The sequence below is a fragment of the Diabrotica undecimpunctata genome, chromosome 8 (genome assembly GCF_040954645.1).
Source record: "Diabrotica undecimpunctata isolate CICGRU chromosome 8, icDiaUnde3, whole genome shotgun sequence".
NCBI lineage: Eukaryota > Metazoa > Arthropoda > Insecta > Coleoptera > Chrysomelidae > Diabrotica > Diabrotica undecimpunctata.
In genome coordinates this window covers 19,044,131-19,062,663 of record NC_092810.1, presented here as the reverse complement: position 1 = coordinate 19,062,663, position 18,533 = coordinate 19,044,131, and the positions used below count along the sequence as shown (strand labels likewise).

The 18,533-nt window shown below is 34.7% G+C and overlaps 1 protein-coding gene across 1 annotated transcript in view; it reads right to left on the bottom strand.

Annotated features, from left to right (window-relative positions):
- The window catches only part of LOC140447249 (neuronal acetylcholine receptor subunit alpha-3-like), a 52,004-nt gene extending 36,287 nt beyond the window's left edge, over positions 1-15,717 (bottom strand). The window contains exon 1 of the mRNA XM_072539795.1: positions 15,579-15,717. Within this exon, the coding sequence (XP_072395896.1) occupies positions 15,579-15,660 (82 nt within the window). The 5' untranslated portion in view covers positions 15,661-15,717. The remainder of the gene's footprint in view (positions 1-15,578) is intronic.
- Between the last annotated feature and the right edge of the window lie 2,816 nt (positions 15,718-18,533).

Below are 18,533 nucleotides of genomic sequence, written 5' to 3'. Positions count from 1 at the left end.
GATGTAATGGAGGACCTTTGGAGCATCTTACATCTGTTCAAGAGGTAAAATATCAAATGTATGTTTGGTAATCAGTTACTATTAAATAATTATTTTTTAAGAGAGTTGCCGTTGCTTTGAAAATATCACGGCGAACAATATACTTGATAAAAAAAAGAAAACAATCCCGTTAAATCCCATCAAAAATGGCAGCATGGAATACGTTGTATGATATGTACCAACAGAGTAAGTATTGATTTCTTCAGTGGGAATTTTATGATAAACAAGAAAGTGGGTAGGTACTTCCTAATAGACCTGTCAATTAAGGGATAAAGAAGTAGTGGATATTGAAAAATCATCGCTTAGTACATTGTTAAAAGACATCGGATTTAAATTCAAAAAGGATGACAATCGACGAGCATCAATTGAGTAAACTAGTATCGCTGCTCTAAGAGCCAGATTCCTTTGTAAATATATGGATAATCCTGAAAGTGTATTTACAAGAGAAGTTATTGGCAAGATAATAGTGCCAAAAGTGTCCGAAAACCTGGAGGTTATGATGGTAAACGTGTTGTAATTGTTCACGCTCGTTCACGCAAAGGATTTATTTTGGGGGCAAATTAATTGTTTTGTTCAAAATCTAATGTAGCTAATTATTATGGAGAAATGAACAATGAACTTTTTACTAAGTGGATAAGAACACAATTAATACCTAATTTAGAAGAGCCATCATTGGTTGTAATGGATAATTCTTCTTACCACAGTGTCTTTTTAAATAAACAACCTTCAACTACTTCCAGGAAAGATGTAATTATTAGTTGGTTGATAACAAATAATATTAAATATGACCCACATTTTTCTAAAGCTGAATTGCTACAAATAACCAAAAATAACAGAAAAGAAAATATATATGTAATTGACGAGTTGCTGCGAGAATATGGTCATGAGGTGTTGAGACTGCCTTCTTATCATCTATAACAATATACTTAAAAATGCTATTTTAAATATGTGGAAAAAGGCACTGGAACAATGTAATGCAGATATTTGGGAGAAATGTGTCAGACATACTAACGAAATTATCAAAAAATGGTGAATGTTGACATTCAACCAATTACAATAAATCCTGGTGATAGCTCAGATTCAGACAATGACAAGAATTAAAATACCTACATGAGTTTCTATTTCGGTTGGCATTCGGTTGGCGATTTATTGTTATATAGTTACCCAACCTTTTATTTCAGTCTTATTTGAAGACATGTTTGGTACTTTCTCTAAGAATATGCTATGGTATGGAGCGTTATCTATTAATAATCATATTTTCTTTTTTTGTGGAGCCTTCATTTCTTTATAAACAACGTTATTTCTTAAATAAATAAAAATATCCATGTAATAAATATTTCTTTATAATAAACCAGTGACATATGACGTATAATATATTAATAAAATTAGTAGTAGTTTTTGTGGATTAGTAGAGCTGGGGTTTTCAATACGGAAAAACAGACAGAATAAGCAAAATATAATATTGATTAAAATAATTTAATAAATTTTTATGTTTGCTCCTAACGGTAGCTGCTAACGTATTAACAAAGCATACCTTGTTTCATTCTGAGAGATCTGTCAAATTTAGATGAAATATTAAATTAATAATAAAGTGTAAATAAATATAATTTGATAGTAAATTTAATAATTATATAAACTAAATAAGATGTTTAAAAATAATTCATACAGATTTTAATTTTGACGGTCTGCAAAAGGAAATATGGTGCTTCATAAAAGGTCAAAGAACGGAGGTAAGGAACTAATAGAACCAAAACACATAAAAAAGGATACGTGGGTTGACTATCTAAAAAAGCTCTATGCAGAGTAAGAACAAACGATGCTAGAACCGCAAACGCCCGAAATTACCACAAATGAAGAACTTAACCCTTAACCACTGACATGCGGTATGCCATACCGAGCCGGAAATATATTTTGTTGTAAAACGTGTTTTATAAAAGATTCTTAGAACACCATATGTGTACCTTCAAGTGGGGTTTAATTGTACCTGCTCTCAACTGCTGCAGTTTTAGTACACGTTTAGTCTTTGAGCAACGTTAACATAAAGTTTTCTTGCGGTATTAAGTACCGCATGTCAGTATTTACGTTCTATAGTGTAGTGTAGTAAAAGCAGTGTAGTGTATTCTTTTTCTGTTAGTATGGCAGCAAGTTCATCCATTTGTTCTAAATTTAGACGCAAAACTGTAAAGCTTTCAGATGATGATTTTGAGGCTGTTTTATCTCAATGGGCTGACGAAGTACCTAGTGATTTAGAATATTTTAGTGATAGTGGTGTTGATGATGCAAGCGAAGAAGTATGTATTGAAAGTTCAAACGACACCGGAAGTGAGCAGTCGGAAAGTTCTGAAGACGAATATCATTTAAATGATAATGGTATGTCATATTTTTATGGCAAAAATCGTTTTAAGTGGTCTACTATAGCACCCTCGAAAAATGTAAGAACTCCGTTACACAACCGTGTAACAAAAGTACCAGCTGTGCGGTCCAGAGATGCAAGAAACGAAACTTCATCATTTTTTTTTAATTTTCTTATTTCTGAGGATATAATACAAGAAATACGTAAATGGACAAATAATAAATTACGTGCAATTCGTGAAAACTATAAAAGAATGAATAGACCAGAACTAAATGAAATTGATGAAATAGAACTAAAAGCCTTTTTGGGATTGCTTTAATACTCATCAGCTTTCAAATCCAATGACGAAGATATAAATTCTATATTTGCTACAGATGGCACTGGTAGATATATATTCAGATGTGTTATGTCAAAAAAAAGATTTGCAATATTTCTAAAATGTTTACGTTTTGATAACCCTCTGGATAGAGAAGAAAGAAAAAAGATAGATCCAACAGCAGCCATTAGTAACATATTTAATATATTCATATCAAATTGTCAAAAACTGTATTCCGTAGGCACATGTGTTTGTATTGATGAAATGTTGGTCTGCTTTAGGGGAAGGTGTAGGTTTAAAATGTATATGCGTAATAAGCCTGTGAAATATGGCATTAAAATAATGTGCCTCACTGATGCACGAACAAGTTACTTATACAATGCCTATATATATGGAGGCAAGGACACTGACGGAAGTGGGTTATCTGAGGAAGAAAAGAAGATGAATAAACCAACTCAATCTGTTCTTCGGCTTGCTAAACCTATTTATGGAACTAACCGTAATATCACAGCTGATAATTGTTTTAGTTCTATAGAATTAGTAAAGCAGTTAGAAGTAAAGAAGTTAACGTATGTGGGAACCCTCAAGAAAAATAAACGGGAAATCCCTCCGGAATTCCAGCCACACCGATGTAGGCAAGTAAATTCAACTACTTACGGATTTACGAAAAGTTTATCCCTAATTTCCCATGTGCCAAAAAAATCGAGGGCTGTTTTACTTATTTCTTCGATGCACCATTCAATAGGCACTGATCAGATTACTGGAAAACCAGAAATTATAGCTCATTATAATCGTACCAAAGGAGGTGTCGATACTTTAGATGGCAAGTGTGCCAAATATTCTGTAAAACGTCGTTCTCGCCGATGGCCACTTACTATCTTTTACCGCATCATTGATATAGCTGCTGTTAATTCGCATGTTGTGTACCAATCACTACAATATGGATACTATATGGAAAGGCTAAACTACACAAAGGAGTTGGCGAAACAATGAGTTTTACTTCATCTACAAAGAAGACTCGAAAATCCCAGAATCCCGAGAGAATTATTATGTGGTATTCAACGAATACTAGGACAAAAACGCCAAAAAGAAGCAGATTTTGAAGAAAGGCTTGAGAAAAAGAAGACGTGTTACTTATGCCCAAGTGCATTAAAGCAAAAGACTTTTATGTGCGCTTTTCTTGTGGAAAACCAGTGTGCTTACAGTGTACAAAGAAAAATTGCGGACCTTGCGCGAATTATGAATGTTCTTGGGAAAAACACTTTTTTAAAAACTGAACTTCACAATTAAAACTTTTATTTCGACTTACAAAGATTTTAGTAACAACAATAATAATTTAAATCAGACTGAAAAATATTGATTTTTACATGGTGTTTTTATAATTTATTAATTGCTGATCTTGCTGTTCAATACGTCGCAATTTAGTCCAGAATGTTCAAGCGGTAGCCTCGTGTTGGAATCCACGTGGTGGAACTTACTGGATGGTAGCGGTCATTGTACTGTAACTACTCCATCCCCTGAAGAAGTTTTGTGAGGGACGAACAGAACTGTTGAGTTGGCCTCTTCTGGAGTTTCGTCGCTAGAGTTGGGTTTTTTGTTGTTTGTTTTATACCTGTAACATATATAGAGGCAGATTATTGTAATAAAGATATATAAAGGAGTCATCCAAAAATGGTTATGGCTATGGTTCCATAATTTCGGGTTAATTGTCTCTAGATGTTCCTCTTCCTTAGAGAGTTCATGCAGTTTGTCTAAGGGGATGTGATCTATCCTTAATGGTTTGAATTTAATCGCTGTTTGAATATCTATGGTCCTTATTTTGGGAAGCATTAGCGGTTGCTCTGGGATGGTTGTCCTTGAATTTATGTAACTCTGGATTGGGGTTTTGAATTCGCATCTTGGCGGAAGATTGATGAGATAAGTTCCTTTTAGGCCCAAAATTTTTGTTGTAGAACATCGAGTTGTAATTTTGGTTGATTCGGGGAATATTCCTATATAGTGGGCGTCTGATAATCTTTGAATGATGATATCTCGAGTTTGGACGGGGGTGTATTGGCAAGAAGCTTCTTGGGTGCTCAACTGCAGGATTTGTTTGATACAATCATCAGTTTTCGTTGCTTCTAGTATTGTTTCCTCTTGGCAAAGATATCTTGTGTCGATTCGGGCACATGGTTCTTCCAAATATTGAAAGGATTTTTCGTTTATGAGGAGATATGGTTCCGGAGGAATGATTGTAGTAGAATTTGCGGTAGGTATAGGAAATAAATGATAATAAGTAAAGGAATCAGGGTGTAGGACAGGAAAATGAAGGATAAATATAATAGTACGGTTTGAATAATAGGCATCTACTTTGATGATGTCGTAGTACTTTAGGATGTCCTCTTCTTCGATGTACACAAGTTGGTCTGCCTTGTGGTGTTCCAGCATTTTATTGATGATCCATTTTATTTCGTCTTTCTTGATCACACTGTTATGGAGAGTGTTTACACGAGAAAAGGTAATGGCTTCTTCTAAGTCATTAAGTAACTGAAGTATAATTTGAAGGGTCAAATTTAATTGGTCCAGAACATTCCTTGCTTGCAAATAATGATTGAAGTCAAAAATGAATGTATTGAGATTCGTGCTGATATTATTTACTTCTTCTACTATTATTTCTTGGTTATGTGTTAGTAATGTGATAGTTTCGTTGAACTCTTTTATAATCTTCTTGTTCAAGCTAATGTGACGATTAAGATGATTTATAAGATTTTCCTGATTCGTCTGTAAGGTTTCTATAGCATTGTTGTATTTTTCTGCGTCATCTTGATCTAGATTTCCAGAAATTGCTTTGATAATGCTTCCTATTCCATTAATTAACCCTCTTTCTGTTCTGCTATAGGGGTAAATTGTTGAGAATTTTTCTTGAGCTGATTTTAATTGATATCTAAGAGCTTGGTCGAAATTTTGTAAACTGCTAAAATACGGATGGCTAAGTCCATTTTGAATCGCTGTGGTCACTGCAACGTACTGGGTTTCAATTCTGTCTAATTCTTCCTTTATTGGTAGTAGTTTGAAAAGGTGTATAAAATCGTGTGTACTAGTATGAATCTTTGCTTGTCCCAGGTTGAGGGGAATTATTCCTGGGTTGTCTTTCAGGTCCTTGATCTTCACTTCCTCTCCCGTCGTCAGGGTGATCCTGTGGGGAAGGTTCAGAATTAGTTTTTGATTTAGGTTGGTGTTTTATGTTTTTCTTGTGAACTGTAGTTTTTGATGTTTTTACAGTCACTTCGTTATTTCTTTTTATATGTTTTGCGGAATATCGCGGAAGTAATTTATTTCTGGTAACTGTTTTCCGTGTGTAGATTTTTGTACTTGGTTTATACGTAATAGGGTCTTGTCTCGATTTATTTCTATTTTCAATGACTTTATTTTTATTCTCTTGTATTTGCTGGTTTACTTCCTTGTATAATTCCTTTGTTATCTCTCTATGATTTTGGATATAATTGTTCAGTATTACTTTCTGTATGTCAACGTCAAAGGGATCTTTTGCGTCGATATGTCCGTTTAATATGTCGATGGGTCTTAACTTCGTTGCTGAATGTATGGAATTATTGTACCCAATTATAGCGTATAGCATTTGTTCTTTAATCGAGAGCTTTGCTTTGGTGTTCCTTAGGATTCGAAGATGTTCGATTAACGTAGAATGAAATCTCTCAATCATCCCGTTGGATTGCGGATTCTCTGGTGTTGTATAGTGGATTGAGATTTTATGAGAGTCTACAAATTCTTGTATTACTCCATTTTTAAATTCCGTACCATTATCGGCTACTATCATTGTTGGGAGTCCATGATGTGTTATAAAAATCAATAGGGCGTTGAGTACATTGATTGCATTTCCTCCATTTATTGGGTAGGCTTGCCCATACTTCGAAAATGCGTCTATTATGGTTAGAAACTTCTGTCCATCAGCCTGGAATAAATCAATGTGAACTATTTCCAGTGGTTTAGTGGGAGTTGGTGTAACCATAAATTTTGGTTTGGGAGGAAGTCTGTCGTATTTATTTTCTTGACATATATCGCAAAAGTTTATGATATCTTCTATGTCCTTCTTCATATTAGGCCAGTAATATCGTTTCCTTATTTGACTTTCTGTTTCAGCTATTCCTCTATGGTTCGTTTTTCCTTCATGATAGTTTTTTATAATCTCTTTTTGTTGTTCTTCTAGGTTAACATCTTCTAATAAAAGATTGCACTTTACTAAGTCATATGCGTTGTTTTTAAAAGTTTTCCTGATAATTTCGCAAATTTCTGCAAAAATTTCTTCTTCTGCTTCAAATAAAATTGCATATTTCTTTTTCGGGTTGAGGTGTTCCTTAAAAATTTTTATGGTATCAGCTTTTAACTGATCTTTCGACAGCTGGATATGATAACGTCTTTTATTCGGAAAGGTTTGTATAATTGCTGGAGGTCGTGGATTGTAGTTGACGATTTTGACTATAATTTGGTTATTGTAGAAGTTAAGTGGTTTTTCCGAAATAGGTATACCAAGAATTGGGTTTTCTACTGCTGTATGTATTGTTTCATTTCCGTCTTCGTCCATGTTTTGATCTTCGTTTTCAACAGTATCTTCTGGGATGTTTTCTGGAATTAATTCTGTTGCTTTTTCTTCTACAATCTCGTCGATTATTCGATCTGCATCTGGATTATTAGTCGTTGACCATCCATCGTCTTCCATGTCTACTAAATCATCAAAGACTTCCTTAATTTGTGAATCGATGTCCGTAGTTTCCTTTGTGTGTATTTCGATTCGAGAGAGTGCGTCCGCATTTGTATTAGCTTTGCCTTTTTGGAAAATTACTTCGTAGTCAAATTCTTCTAATTTTAATCTCCAACGTACTAGTTTGGAGTTGGGTTCCTTTAGGGAGAATAGATATTGCAAAGGACGGTGGTCTGAAAGTATTTTAAATTTTCTTCCAAATAGGTAAGGTCGAAAATACTTAATTGCCCACACCATTGCTAACATTTCCTTTTCTATTGTGGAGTACTTGGTTTCGGTTTCATTTAGTGTCCTGGAAGCAAAGGCAATTGGTTTATCACTGCCAACTGATCCTTGAGAAAGTACTGCACCGATAGCGAAGTTACTGGCATCTGTTGTGAGGTTAAACGGTTTGGAAAAATCTGGATATTGCAATAACGGCTCATTCATTAATAATTTCCTGCATGTTTCAAAGCATTCTACGAATTCGGGTGTATGTTCGATCTTTGCATCTTTTTTCAGGCATCTTGTTAGAGGTTTCGTGATTTTTGCGAAGTCTCGAATAAACTTTCTGTAATATCCCAGTAGTCCAAGAAATCCTCTTATTTCTTTTGCTGTTTTCGGTATTGGGTATTTTTCTATTGCTTCAATTTTCGCTGGATTCGGTTTTATGCCTTCTTGTGTGACTACGTGTCCTAGAAAATTAACTTGTTTTTTTAAGAATTCGCATTTGTCGACTTGGATTTTTAGTCGGGCTTCTCTTAGTCGTTGAAATACTTTTGTGAGATTTACTATGTGTTCCTGTAGTGATGTTGAATATACTATTACGTCGTCCATATAGACGAGGCATATTTCTCCTTGAAGTCCCTTCAATACGTTGTCCATCATACGTTGGAACGTGGACGGAGCGTTCTTAAGTCCAAAAGGCATTCTTAAATATTCATAGTGTCCATTTTCCACATTAAATGCTGTTTTGGGAATGTCTTCTTCAGCCATCTCGATTTGGTGAAATCCGCTTGCTAAGTCGAGGGTCGTAAAATATTGACATCTTCCCAATTTGTCCAAAATATCGCTAATGTGAGGAATTCTGTATCGGTCGTCAATTGTCTTCTCGTTGACCTTTCTATAATCTACTACTATTCTCCACTTTATTTTACCGGATGAATCTGGTTTCTTTGCCACGACCCAAATAGGCGAGGACCATGGCGATTGACTTGGTCGAATGATCCCTTGCTCTAACATTGAAGAGATTTGTTTTTTTACTTCTTCCTTGTGCACATACGGATACCGGTATGATTTCGTATATACAGGCTCCTCATCCTTGGTTCTGATGTGGTGTTTAACTTCGTTAGTAAAGCTGAGAGGAGTGTCTGGTTGGTGAAATATATCGGAGAATTTTCGGCATAGGTGGCGAACTTGTTCCTCTTCTTCTTCGTTAAGATGTTCGGTTTTAATTAAGTCGTCGATATCTTGTCTGTAGTCTGGTCCGGAGGTTGTTTCCATGGAATATATATGGAAATCTTGGATGTCTATTTGATTGCTTTCTAGTGGTTCCATAAGAGAAAGATGAATGGGGTCTGACGTGAAGTTGGCAATTTCGGTCCAGGCAAGGTGGTTCTCGGAGTTAGTAAGGGCTTCTCGTACTACAACGCCTTGTACTTTTTGGGTAGGAATAATGATGGTTCCTTTTTCTTCTTTGACAGGAATTTTCTCTTGGCTAATAGAATTTGCTTCCAAATGAATGGAATAAAATTGTGTTTTATTTGTTTCGTAATATTTAATGGGGATTGTAGAATCTTTTGTAACTAGAAGCGATTTAGGGAAGTTTAATTGGGCTTCGAAGAGTTTTAGATTGTCGAGGCCAATAAGACCATCGAAAGTTTTGTGAAACTTAAAGACGTAAAATTTCATTTTGCTGTCAGAATTAAATTCTGAAAATGATGGAATTTCGGCACAATATTTTTGGGAATAGTTTTGAAAAATTGACGACAAAGGGTTCATGTTTTATGTAACTTGGAAAATATGAAGAAGCTATTTCTGGGTTAAGAAATGACTTTGTGGATCCTGTATCGATTAAAAGTCGTAAAGAAGGCTTAGAGATTTCGATGTAGGGTAGCTCCTTCTTGTCGGGAAATGAATGAAGTTCAATTACGTTCCGATTGCTTCTGGTGGGTCCTCTCGAAAATTTACGTTTTCTTCGTATTCGTTTGGTTGATTTTCGTATGTATCTTGTAGAAAATTGTCGTATTCAGGTTCGTAGTAATCATTGTAGTTGGCACTCTCTTCTTGCTCATCTCCGTGGCATTGTATATTGTAAAGTTCTTCTACGGTGAATTTTGGCTGTGCTCGGTAATTTGGTGTAAAATTTTGACGGCCTCTGGTTGTGGTTTCTGATATTCCACTCATAGGTGTTGGTCTAGACTGTTTTGACTGTCCGGGTTTGGGTGCCCATACATTTGACTGGTTCTGGGTCCTGAATGCTGGAGGGTTTGAATTTTGTCTAAATTGATCGAAGTTTTGTTGCCGATGTGGTTGCTGAAATTGATTCTGCGGATAGAATTGTCTCATTGATTGCTGCCATCGTGGAGGTGCAAAATTTGTCTGTTGGTACAATGGTTTTTGGATCTGTACAGGCATCTGCTGTCTCTGAGGTCGGCGTTCTTGATAATTTTCACTTCTTCCTGATGTTGAAGGTTGACTTATTTGATTTTTTTGAAGATATCGAACATTATTTTCTTCCTGTACGTACTGTATTGCCGTGGCTAAACTTCCTGGTCTCATTGCTCTGATAACAGAGCCCATTGGTTCTCGTAGGCCTGCTAAGAATGTTGTAAGAGCTTGTTGACGGAAAAATTCTTGTTTGCTCCTTTTAATATCGGCATTTATGGTATGTAATTCTAGGTAATTATTAATACAGCTTAAAAGTCCCATGATTTTTTCGTAAAAATGCATAATAGATTCTGTTGAGCCTTGTCTTAAATTTACTAGATCCCTTGTAAGCGAATTTTCGTCTCTCTGGTCTCCAAAATTTTGAATTAATGCGTTTTTTATTTCGTCCCAACTTTCGCATCCATATACAGATATAACTTCCTTGGCTCTACCTGTTAATTTACTGATAATACCATGAAGCAAAAATTTGTTTTGTATATTAGCTGTATTAAGTCTGTCATAATAATGGTTTAGAAGTATTGTAGAAACTTTAATAAATTCATGTAATTCATTTGGATTTCCGTCAAAATTTGGAAGAATGCATAAATTTTTAACGTCAAATTGTGGAACTGCCATATTTTAAAAATTTTCAATATAATATATAGTCAATAGTCAAATCGGTATAGTAATTTTCAATAATCAATATATAAATATATAAATCTTAATCTACTTATTTTCTATCTATTAATCTCTATGTTTATTAATATATAGTATTTATTAAGCTATTCAATTTTGTCTAAATCTGACTCTAAAGTCAATCTAAGGACTTAGAGGAGATATTTTTAAATTACTTTAATCTTTGTTAATCTATTCAATCTTTGTTTTATTTATCTTCTAATTTAGCTCTGATTCAATCTAAGGACTCAGAGGAGTCTGATTTATTAAAAATTCTTTCAAAATCTAATCTTCTTAATTCTAAGTAATAATAAAATCGCTTACAGGATAAAGACGATGCCGATGTGCATTCCTTTGCTCCTGAAGGCTTCTTCTAAATTCTAATTCTCTAATTCCCTCGGGTGAACTCTGCAGACGGTTTCCCTGGGGCTGGTTCTTGGAACAGTGGACAAACACTTAAAAGTGACGAGGATCTATAAAGACTCTTCCACTTCCGTACTGACTCTGCGCCAATTATGAATGTTCTTGGGAAAAACACTTTTTTAAAAACTGAACTTCACAATTAAAACTTTTATTTCGACTTACAAAGATTTTAGTAACAACAATAATAATTTAAATCAGACTGAAAAATATTGATTTTTACATGGTGTTTTTATAATTTATTAATTGCTGATCTTGCTGTTCAATACGTCGCAATTTAGTCCAGAATGTTCAAGCGGTAGCCTCGTGTTGGAATCCACGTGGTGGAACTTACTGGATGGTAGCGGTCATTGTACTGTAACTCGCGGAAAATGACTAGTTATTTTATTGTAATTTTTGGTTATTGTCAGAATTTTGTATTTTAGTTTCTCATTAAATTTAAATCATTAGTCTGTTTCTTTTAACATTATTTTACCATTTGTTAGTCACAAGTAATCAATTTTTCTTGTAATTTAGTTTATAAACGATTTCGTAGTTACGTCCATCATTTTTTTAAATATTATGTTCTTATATTCTTGAAAAAGTAAAGTTTATTTTACTCGTAGCAGTATATTATGCTACAGCAATGTGAAGAATCATTCCGTAGTTGATATAAAAAACAAATACAGTGATATAAGATAAATTCATATTAAAAACAAAGGAGAATAGGCAACGGTATGACATACCGCATGTCAGAGTCTACGTCCTGAAACATCCACGTCAGTAGTTAAGGGTTAATATAAATGTACAGGAAGTTCGGAAAATACTTGAAAACCTGAAGAACAGAAAAGCAGCAGGTAAAGACGGGATACCAAACTAATTACTGAAATATTGTCGAGAGCAATGACAGGACAATTAACAACATTAATTAATACAATGATAAAACAATAAAATACCAGAAGAATGGAGAACGAGCGAACTAATTCTACTATCCAAAAAAGGAGATAAAAAACAGCCAGAAAACTACAGAGGTATAAACTTGTTAAATACTACGCTAAAATAGGGCGAAATACGTATAAGCGGATACACAGACGCACTATACGTGAAATCAAATCTTAACTGTTTATTGTAAATTTTATATTATAAATTTTACAATTGCTTATAAAGAGAGTTAGACTCATAATCCAAGGAAAAATCTCGGGAAAGAGAAATGTGGGACGTAGGAGGATTTCCTGGTTGCGAAATTTAAGGGAGTGGTATGGGTGCAGTTCAATACAGTTGTTCAGAGCTGCAGCCAACAAAGTAAAGATTGATGTGATGGTAGCCAACCTCCGATAGGAGACGGTACTGCAAAAAGAAGATAAAGAGAATGAAGAAGAAGTTTTTAATTTAAACCTACTTAGAATAAATACATGATAACTAGAAATGAATTGATCAAGAGTAGTGAATCTATGTGAAGAACCGCAATTTTGTGACGCTACCCGTGACGCTTTCTTATAGCGCTAGTCCCGTGACGGTCGCCTCAGCATTTTACTATAGGGAAAAACGTAATACAACATTTATATAGAAGCTTCGCTTCAAAAAGTACTGTTTTTTATTCTATTTGACTTCTTTATACTACAAAAACGGCTCAAATTGTTTTTAATGTAAGATCATTACTTAATTCCTGTTTTCTATTTTTATTACTTATTTACATTGAATGTGTTTTGTTGTATAACCCACTTCGGTAATAATGATATGATATATTTGATTTAAAATGAATTCATGATTTTTTGGTAATTTGGCAACAATGTCAACTAAGATCTCTGAAGTAAATAATGACGTACATCGAATACCATTGGGTACCAATACCAACTGTACTAAAAACTTGAATGCAAACATTTCGATAGAAACAATACAGATGTTTTTCGTTTCTAAGCTATTCATTCTGGTAAAAAAGATATAAAATGATTATTGCAATTTTATCCCCAGTTATAAAAACGCCCACCTTACCAATCTTTTAAAAATAAATTTGTTTTTTTAAGTAGTAGAATTCACATTAACAGCTAATTTATAGCATTTTTTGATCATGACAATTAATTTTGTACATTTTATTAAAAATGCTATTAATTATTATGATCAGCTACTATCATTGTTATAATGCAACTGCAGTTCTATCTAAGCTCTGCAGTCAAAATAAATTCTAAGGATTACAAAATTTAATGTTTTAATATTAATAAAAAAAACAAAGAAAAAAAATATTGATAAAGAATTTGTGCAAAACCCCATCAGAAGTCAATGAAATAGTAAATACAGCGTCGTTAAAGTTATTACCTAGTAAATCAAAAAACAATATTAAATTGTTTGTAATTGTTTTCTTCTTCTTTCTATGTAGACGTGACTCTATCGGTTTTTCAATGTGCCTCCAGTAAGTTGTCGTTTCATCGTTTTCGTGGTCTTCCTACTGATCGTCTTCCCATTGGAGAACCGTCTCTTGCCGTCTTTACTACCCTATTTGTTGTCATTCGGTTTATATGATCGTTCCATTCTACTCTTCTATTTCTTACCCAGTTCTTAATGTTTTCCACCTTGCATGTGATTCTATGTGCAATAAAAATCTAATATCGTATCATTGTATTATTCATATTCATCAAAGTATGTTGTGTTGTAGTTTAAATCCAATTCTTCATAGTAAAATGCAAACAGTCATGAAAATAGTGAACTTTTTACGTGCAAAATCATCTTTGAGGCATCGTCAATTCAAGGTTTAGTGCTTGAAAGATTCTTTGCAATACTTGACAACATAAAAGATTTTCTGTCCACTATTGATAATGAAGCTGCATATGATCATTTGGGCTTCCTCTTGGACACATAAAACGTTGCAACTATCGCATTTTTGGCGGATATCTTCGACATCTGAACTTCTTGAATTTAAAACTACAATGCAAGGAAAAACTTGTTTGTGAACTTTTGTCGCATATTAGAAGATTTTCTAAAAAGATTGAACTTTTTTCTGAGGACATTAAGGCAGAACTTTTGAACTTTCCTCTCAATCCGTTTGTGGTAGTAATAAAGATATTGATGTTACTTAGTTCTCACGTTTAATTAATGAACTTGATTTGGAATGTAAAAAACGATATGCTGATTTCCACAAAATTGAAAATGTGCAACTGTTAAGCAACAGTTTTTCACTCAAGCCTAATGGCATACGGACCAGCGAGGCTGGTAAAGTAAACAAACGCTATTTAAGATAAGCTGTCACTAACATTTAAATGTTTAAATAGGTTTAGATATGTTCCATACAATTGTTGAACACTAAAGATGCAGAAAGAGAGCAACCAGAAACAGTATCATTAAACGATTAAATGAAGTTCAGTTCAATTAAGATACAAATATTTCAAATTACGTTGCAAAAATTTATTAAATCCTTTTTTTTAATCTTTTTCCTTGAGTTTATTTTATATCCCTCCCTAAACGAGGTGGTCTAGTTGCCTGGTTTTAACTAGGTAACCAGGATGATTTCCTGAGGGGGAGGTTACAAGTACTGGAGGGTTTCTGGGTAACCCGCCCCTCCGGTTACGCCATTGCTTGATTTGGTGCTAAGTGTCCGGACCGCGGAAGTGTAGTAGTTTTTTGAAACGCACCCTAAGGGAATGTAATTGGTGACCCCTGGCCTAGAGGACAAGCTGGATTTAGATCGGGATACAGCACTAACGACCACTTAGGTCGTGACTAGTGATAAAGAACCTGATAGAGATGTCTGCAGAATACAGCAAACCATTGGCACTGATATTTGTCGACTACTAGAAAGCATTCGATTCCATAAGTAATCATAAAATGTTAAAAGCATTGACAAAATGCTGAATAGACCATCTCTACACTAACATAATCAAATATATCCACCAAAATGCTACAGCTAGCTTAAAACTATCTGATCAAGAAACAAATAAATTCTGTATACAGCGAGGAGTACGACAAGGGACACCGTTTGTCCAAAACTATTCACGACGCTTTCAGAACATACTTTTAGAAAGGCATATTTGAACGAGTATGTTGATACCACATAAATGGAGAGAAGCTCAGTCATTTGAGATTTGCAGATAACATTGTCCTTATAGACGTCCGTATGGATGATGCAATATTAATGTTTGAAAAATTAAATCACACATAATTTTATGTTAGTTATTATTATGATCAACCTGTATATTCAAACTAACTATAACATGTACTTATTTTAAACATTCAATATATCATTGTAAGTATGCACTTTTTTGAAAAAACTTTTGCTTCTATGAATAAATAAATGTGTTTACCAATTAGAAAAATTTAACCATCATACTTACGTACTTCTTACAGAATGTGATAATTAGATAGCTTGAATATATTGAGCAAATATTTGTCCATGTTGAAATTATTGTTAATTTTTTACTTACCTAAAAACATTAACATAAAAGTAAAAATTGTTACACTATACATGTTGAAAGGTTGAGATACAATGAAGTGATATTTCAGCATCTGGAAATATTAGACTAATCGCAGACCCACCCCCTGTTCTAATTTGGGAATTGGTATTAAATATCACCATAAGATAATGGTCTGTAGGTGTTTCTGCCAATGTGTAGTAGATATGTAATATAATTATTACTTTTGGTAATAAACAATAGGAGATTATGGAATGTAGTTAAAATTTAACAAGCGACTGAGCTTTTAGTATATATATATATATATATATATATATATATATATATATATATATATATATATATATATATATATATATATATATATATATATATATATATATTTATTTATTTACGGTAACAATTGACTTCCCACATGTAAAGTTGTAGGTTCAATTGGCTTCCGCTGGTCAATTGGCATCCGGTATTCGGATGCCAATTGACCTCTTCAAAATAATATCAGAAACGCATAGTGGATGATATTATAAGGCTCTTTACGCGATATGAACCCGGAATCCAATTGGACCGTTTTTTGATTCTTAAATAAATCGTAGTTCGAGGCAAAAAATAAGCAGCGCCACCATCGATTTGTGTATATTGAGTTGAAGCGATATTCATGTCGTTACAGCTTAGCGGTTCAATTGGCATCTACAGGATGTGATACGATTTTGGAAGCCAGTTAGTCACTTAGATTGTCTTAGATTCCAGGTTTATAAAGGTTCGAGTAACATCTGGTCGATTCGCGTTTGAGTTTAATTCTTAGAATGGATATTTTTTGTTTAGTTTTTGGATTTACAATATATTATTGGTTTTATCTTACTTTCTTGTTATCTGCAGTCTTTTATTCTTTTTGAAAGGTTTTATAACCTTATTTCTCAGCGCCATGTGTATAATTTTTTGAAGCACATTGCTAAAACGTTGTGTATTAAAAAGCATTTAATGTTAGGGGTTGTAAATGCATTAAAAATGTTGTGAATTTTGAAAATGTGGTTTGGCGCTGTGTTAATAAGATTCTTTCGTTAAGATGCTTAGTTTTTATCTATCTCTGGTTATGCTTTGTCTTTTTTTCTGTGAAAATATTAACTAATATTATAAATGTGAGTGTAAGGTGTTTGTCGGCTTGTTTTTTTTTCGCATTCCCTGTTTAACTTTTTAACCGATCATATTGATTATTTTTGCAATTTTGACAGGGACACAAATAAGCACAGATGATACATTTTATTAAAAAAAGTTGTATTTTCAAGGGATACTTCTCGGCAGAAGACGCCATCACAATCGAATCGAGGATAAAAGCTAGTATTTTATATGTAAATGAGAATGCAATCCACTCTTAACTGATCAACATTTAATATGTCATCACAGGTGTTCCGTGTGCAATGCTGCCAGGTCACCCATGTACAGCTTGGAACAACAAGACCCATTTGCTGATCGGTTTAGGTCACCGAAACCCAACCAATTATGATTGGATCAACAGAAACAACTACTCCGTGGGCTAATACCCCTACCGGCATTGAATTATACTATTGATCCAATGGTCGCAGAACAACACAACCCATCAAGTGTGAAACGCCAAACAGCTGTTTCGGTCCGCCAGACCTTATCAGTGACGCTTGGCTTCTCCATTGGAAAGTTGTCCGTTCTGCTTAAGGGGACAAGGTCCTCTGAATCTCAAATGTAAATGAGAATGCAATCCACTCTTAACTGATCAACATTTAATATGTCATCACAGGTGTTCCGTGTGCAATGCTGCCAGGTCACCCATGTACAGCTTGGAACAACAAGAGCCATTTGCTGATCGGTTTAGGCCACCGAAACCCAATTAATTATGTTTAGATCAACAGAAACAACTACTCCGAGGGCTAATACCCCTACCGGCATTGAATTATACTATTGATCCAATGGTCGCAGCACAACACAACCCATCAAGTGTGAACACAACCCATCAAGTGTGAAACGCCAAACAGTTGTTGCGGTCCGCCAGACCTCATCAGTGACGCTTGGCTTCTACATTGGAAAGTTGTCCGTTCTGCTTAAGGGGACAAGGTCCTCTGCATCTCAAATGTAAATGAGAATGCAATCCATTCTTAACTGATCAACATTTAATATGTCATCACCGGTGTTCCGTGTGAAATGCTGCCAGGTCACCCATGTACAACTTGGAACAACAACAGCCCTTTGCTGATCGGTTTAGGTCACCGAAACCCAACCAATTATGTTTGGATCAACAAAAACCACTACTCCGAGGGGTAATACACCTACTGGCATTGAATTATACTATTGATCCAATGGTCGCAGATCAACACAACCCATCAAGTGTGAAACGCCAAACAGCAGTTTCGGTCCGCCAGACCTCATCAGTGACGCTTGGCTTCTCCATTGGAAAGTTGTCCGTTCTGCTTAAGGGGACAAGGTCCTCTGAATCTCAAATGTAAATGAGAATGCAATCCACTCTTAACTGATCACATAGGTGACCTAGCAGCATTGCACACGGAACACCTGTGATGACATATTAAATGTTGATCAGTTAAGAGGGGATTGCATTCTCATTTACATTTGAGATTCAGAGGACCTTGTCCCCTTAAGCAGAACGAACACATTTCAATGGAGAAGCCAAGCGTCACTGATCAGGTCTGGCGGACCGAAACAGCTGTTTGGCGTTTCACACTTGATGGGTTGTGTTGTTCTGCGACTATAGGATCAATAGTATAATTCAATGCCGGTAGGGGTATTAGCCCTCTGAGTAGTTGTTTCTGTTGATCTAAATATAATTAATTGGGTTTCGGTGACCTAAACCGATCAGCAAATGGCTCTTGTTGTTCCAAGCTGTACATGGGTGACCTAGCGGCATTGCACACGGAACACCTGTGATGACATATTAAATGTTGATCAGTTAAGAGTGGATTGCATTCTCATTTACATTTGAGATTC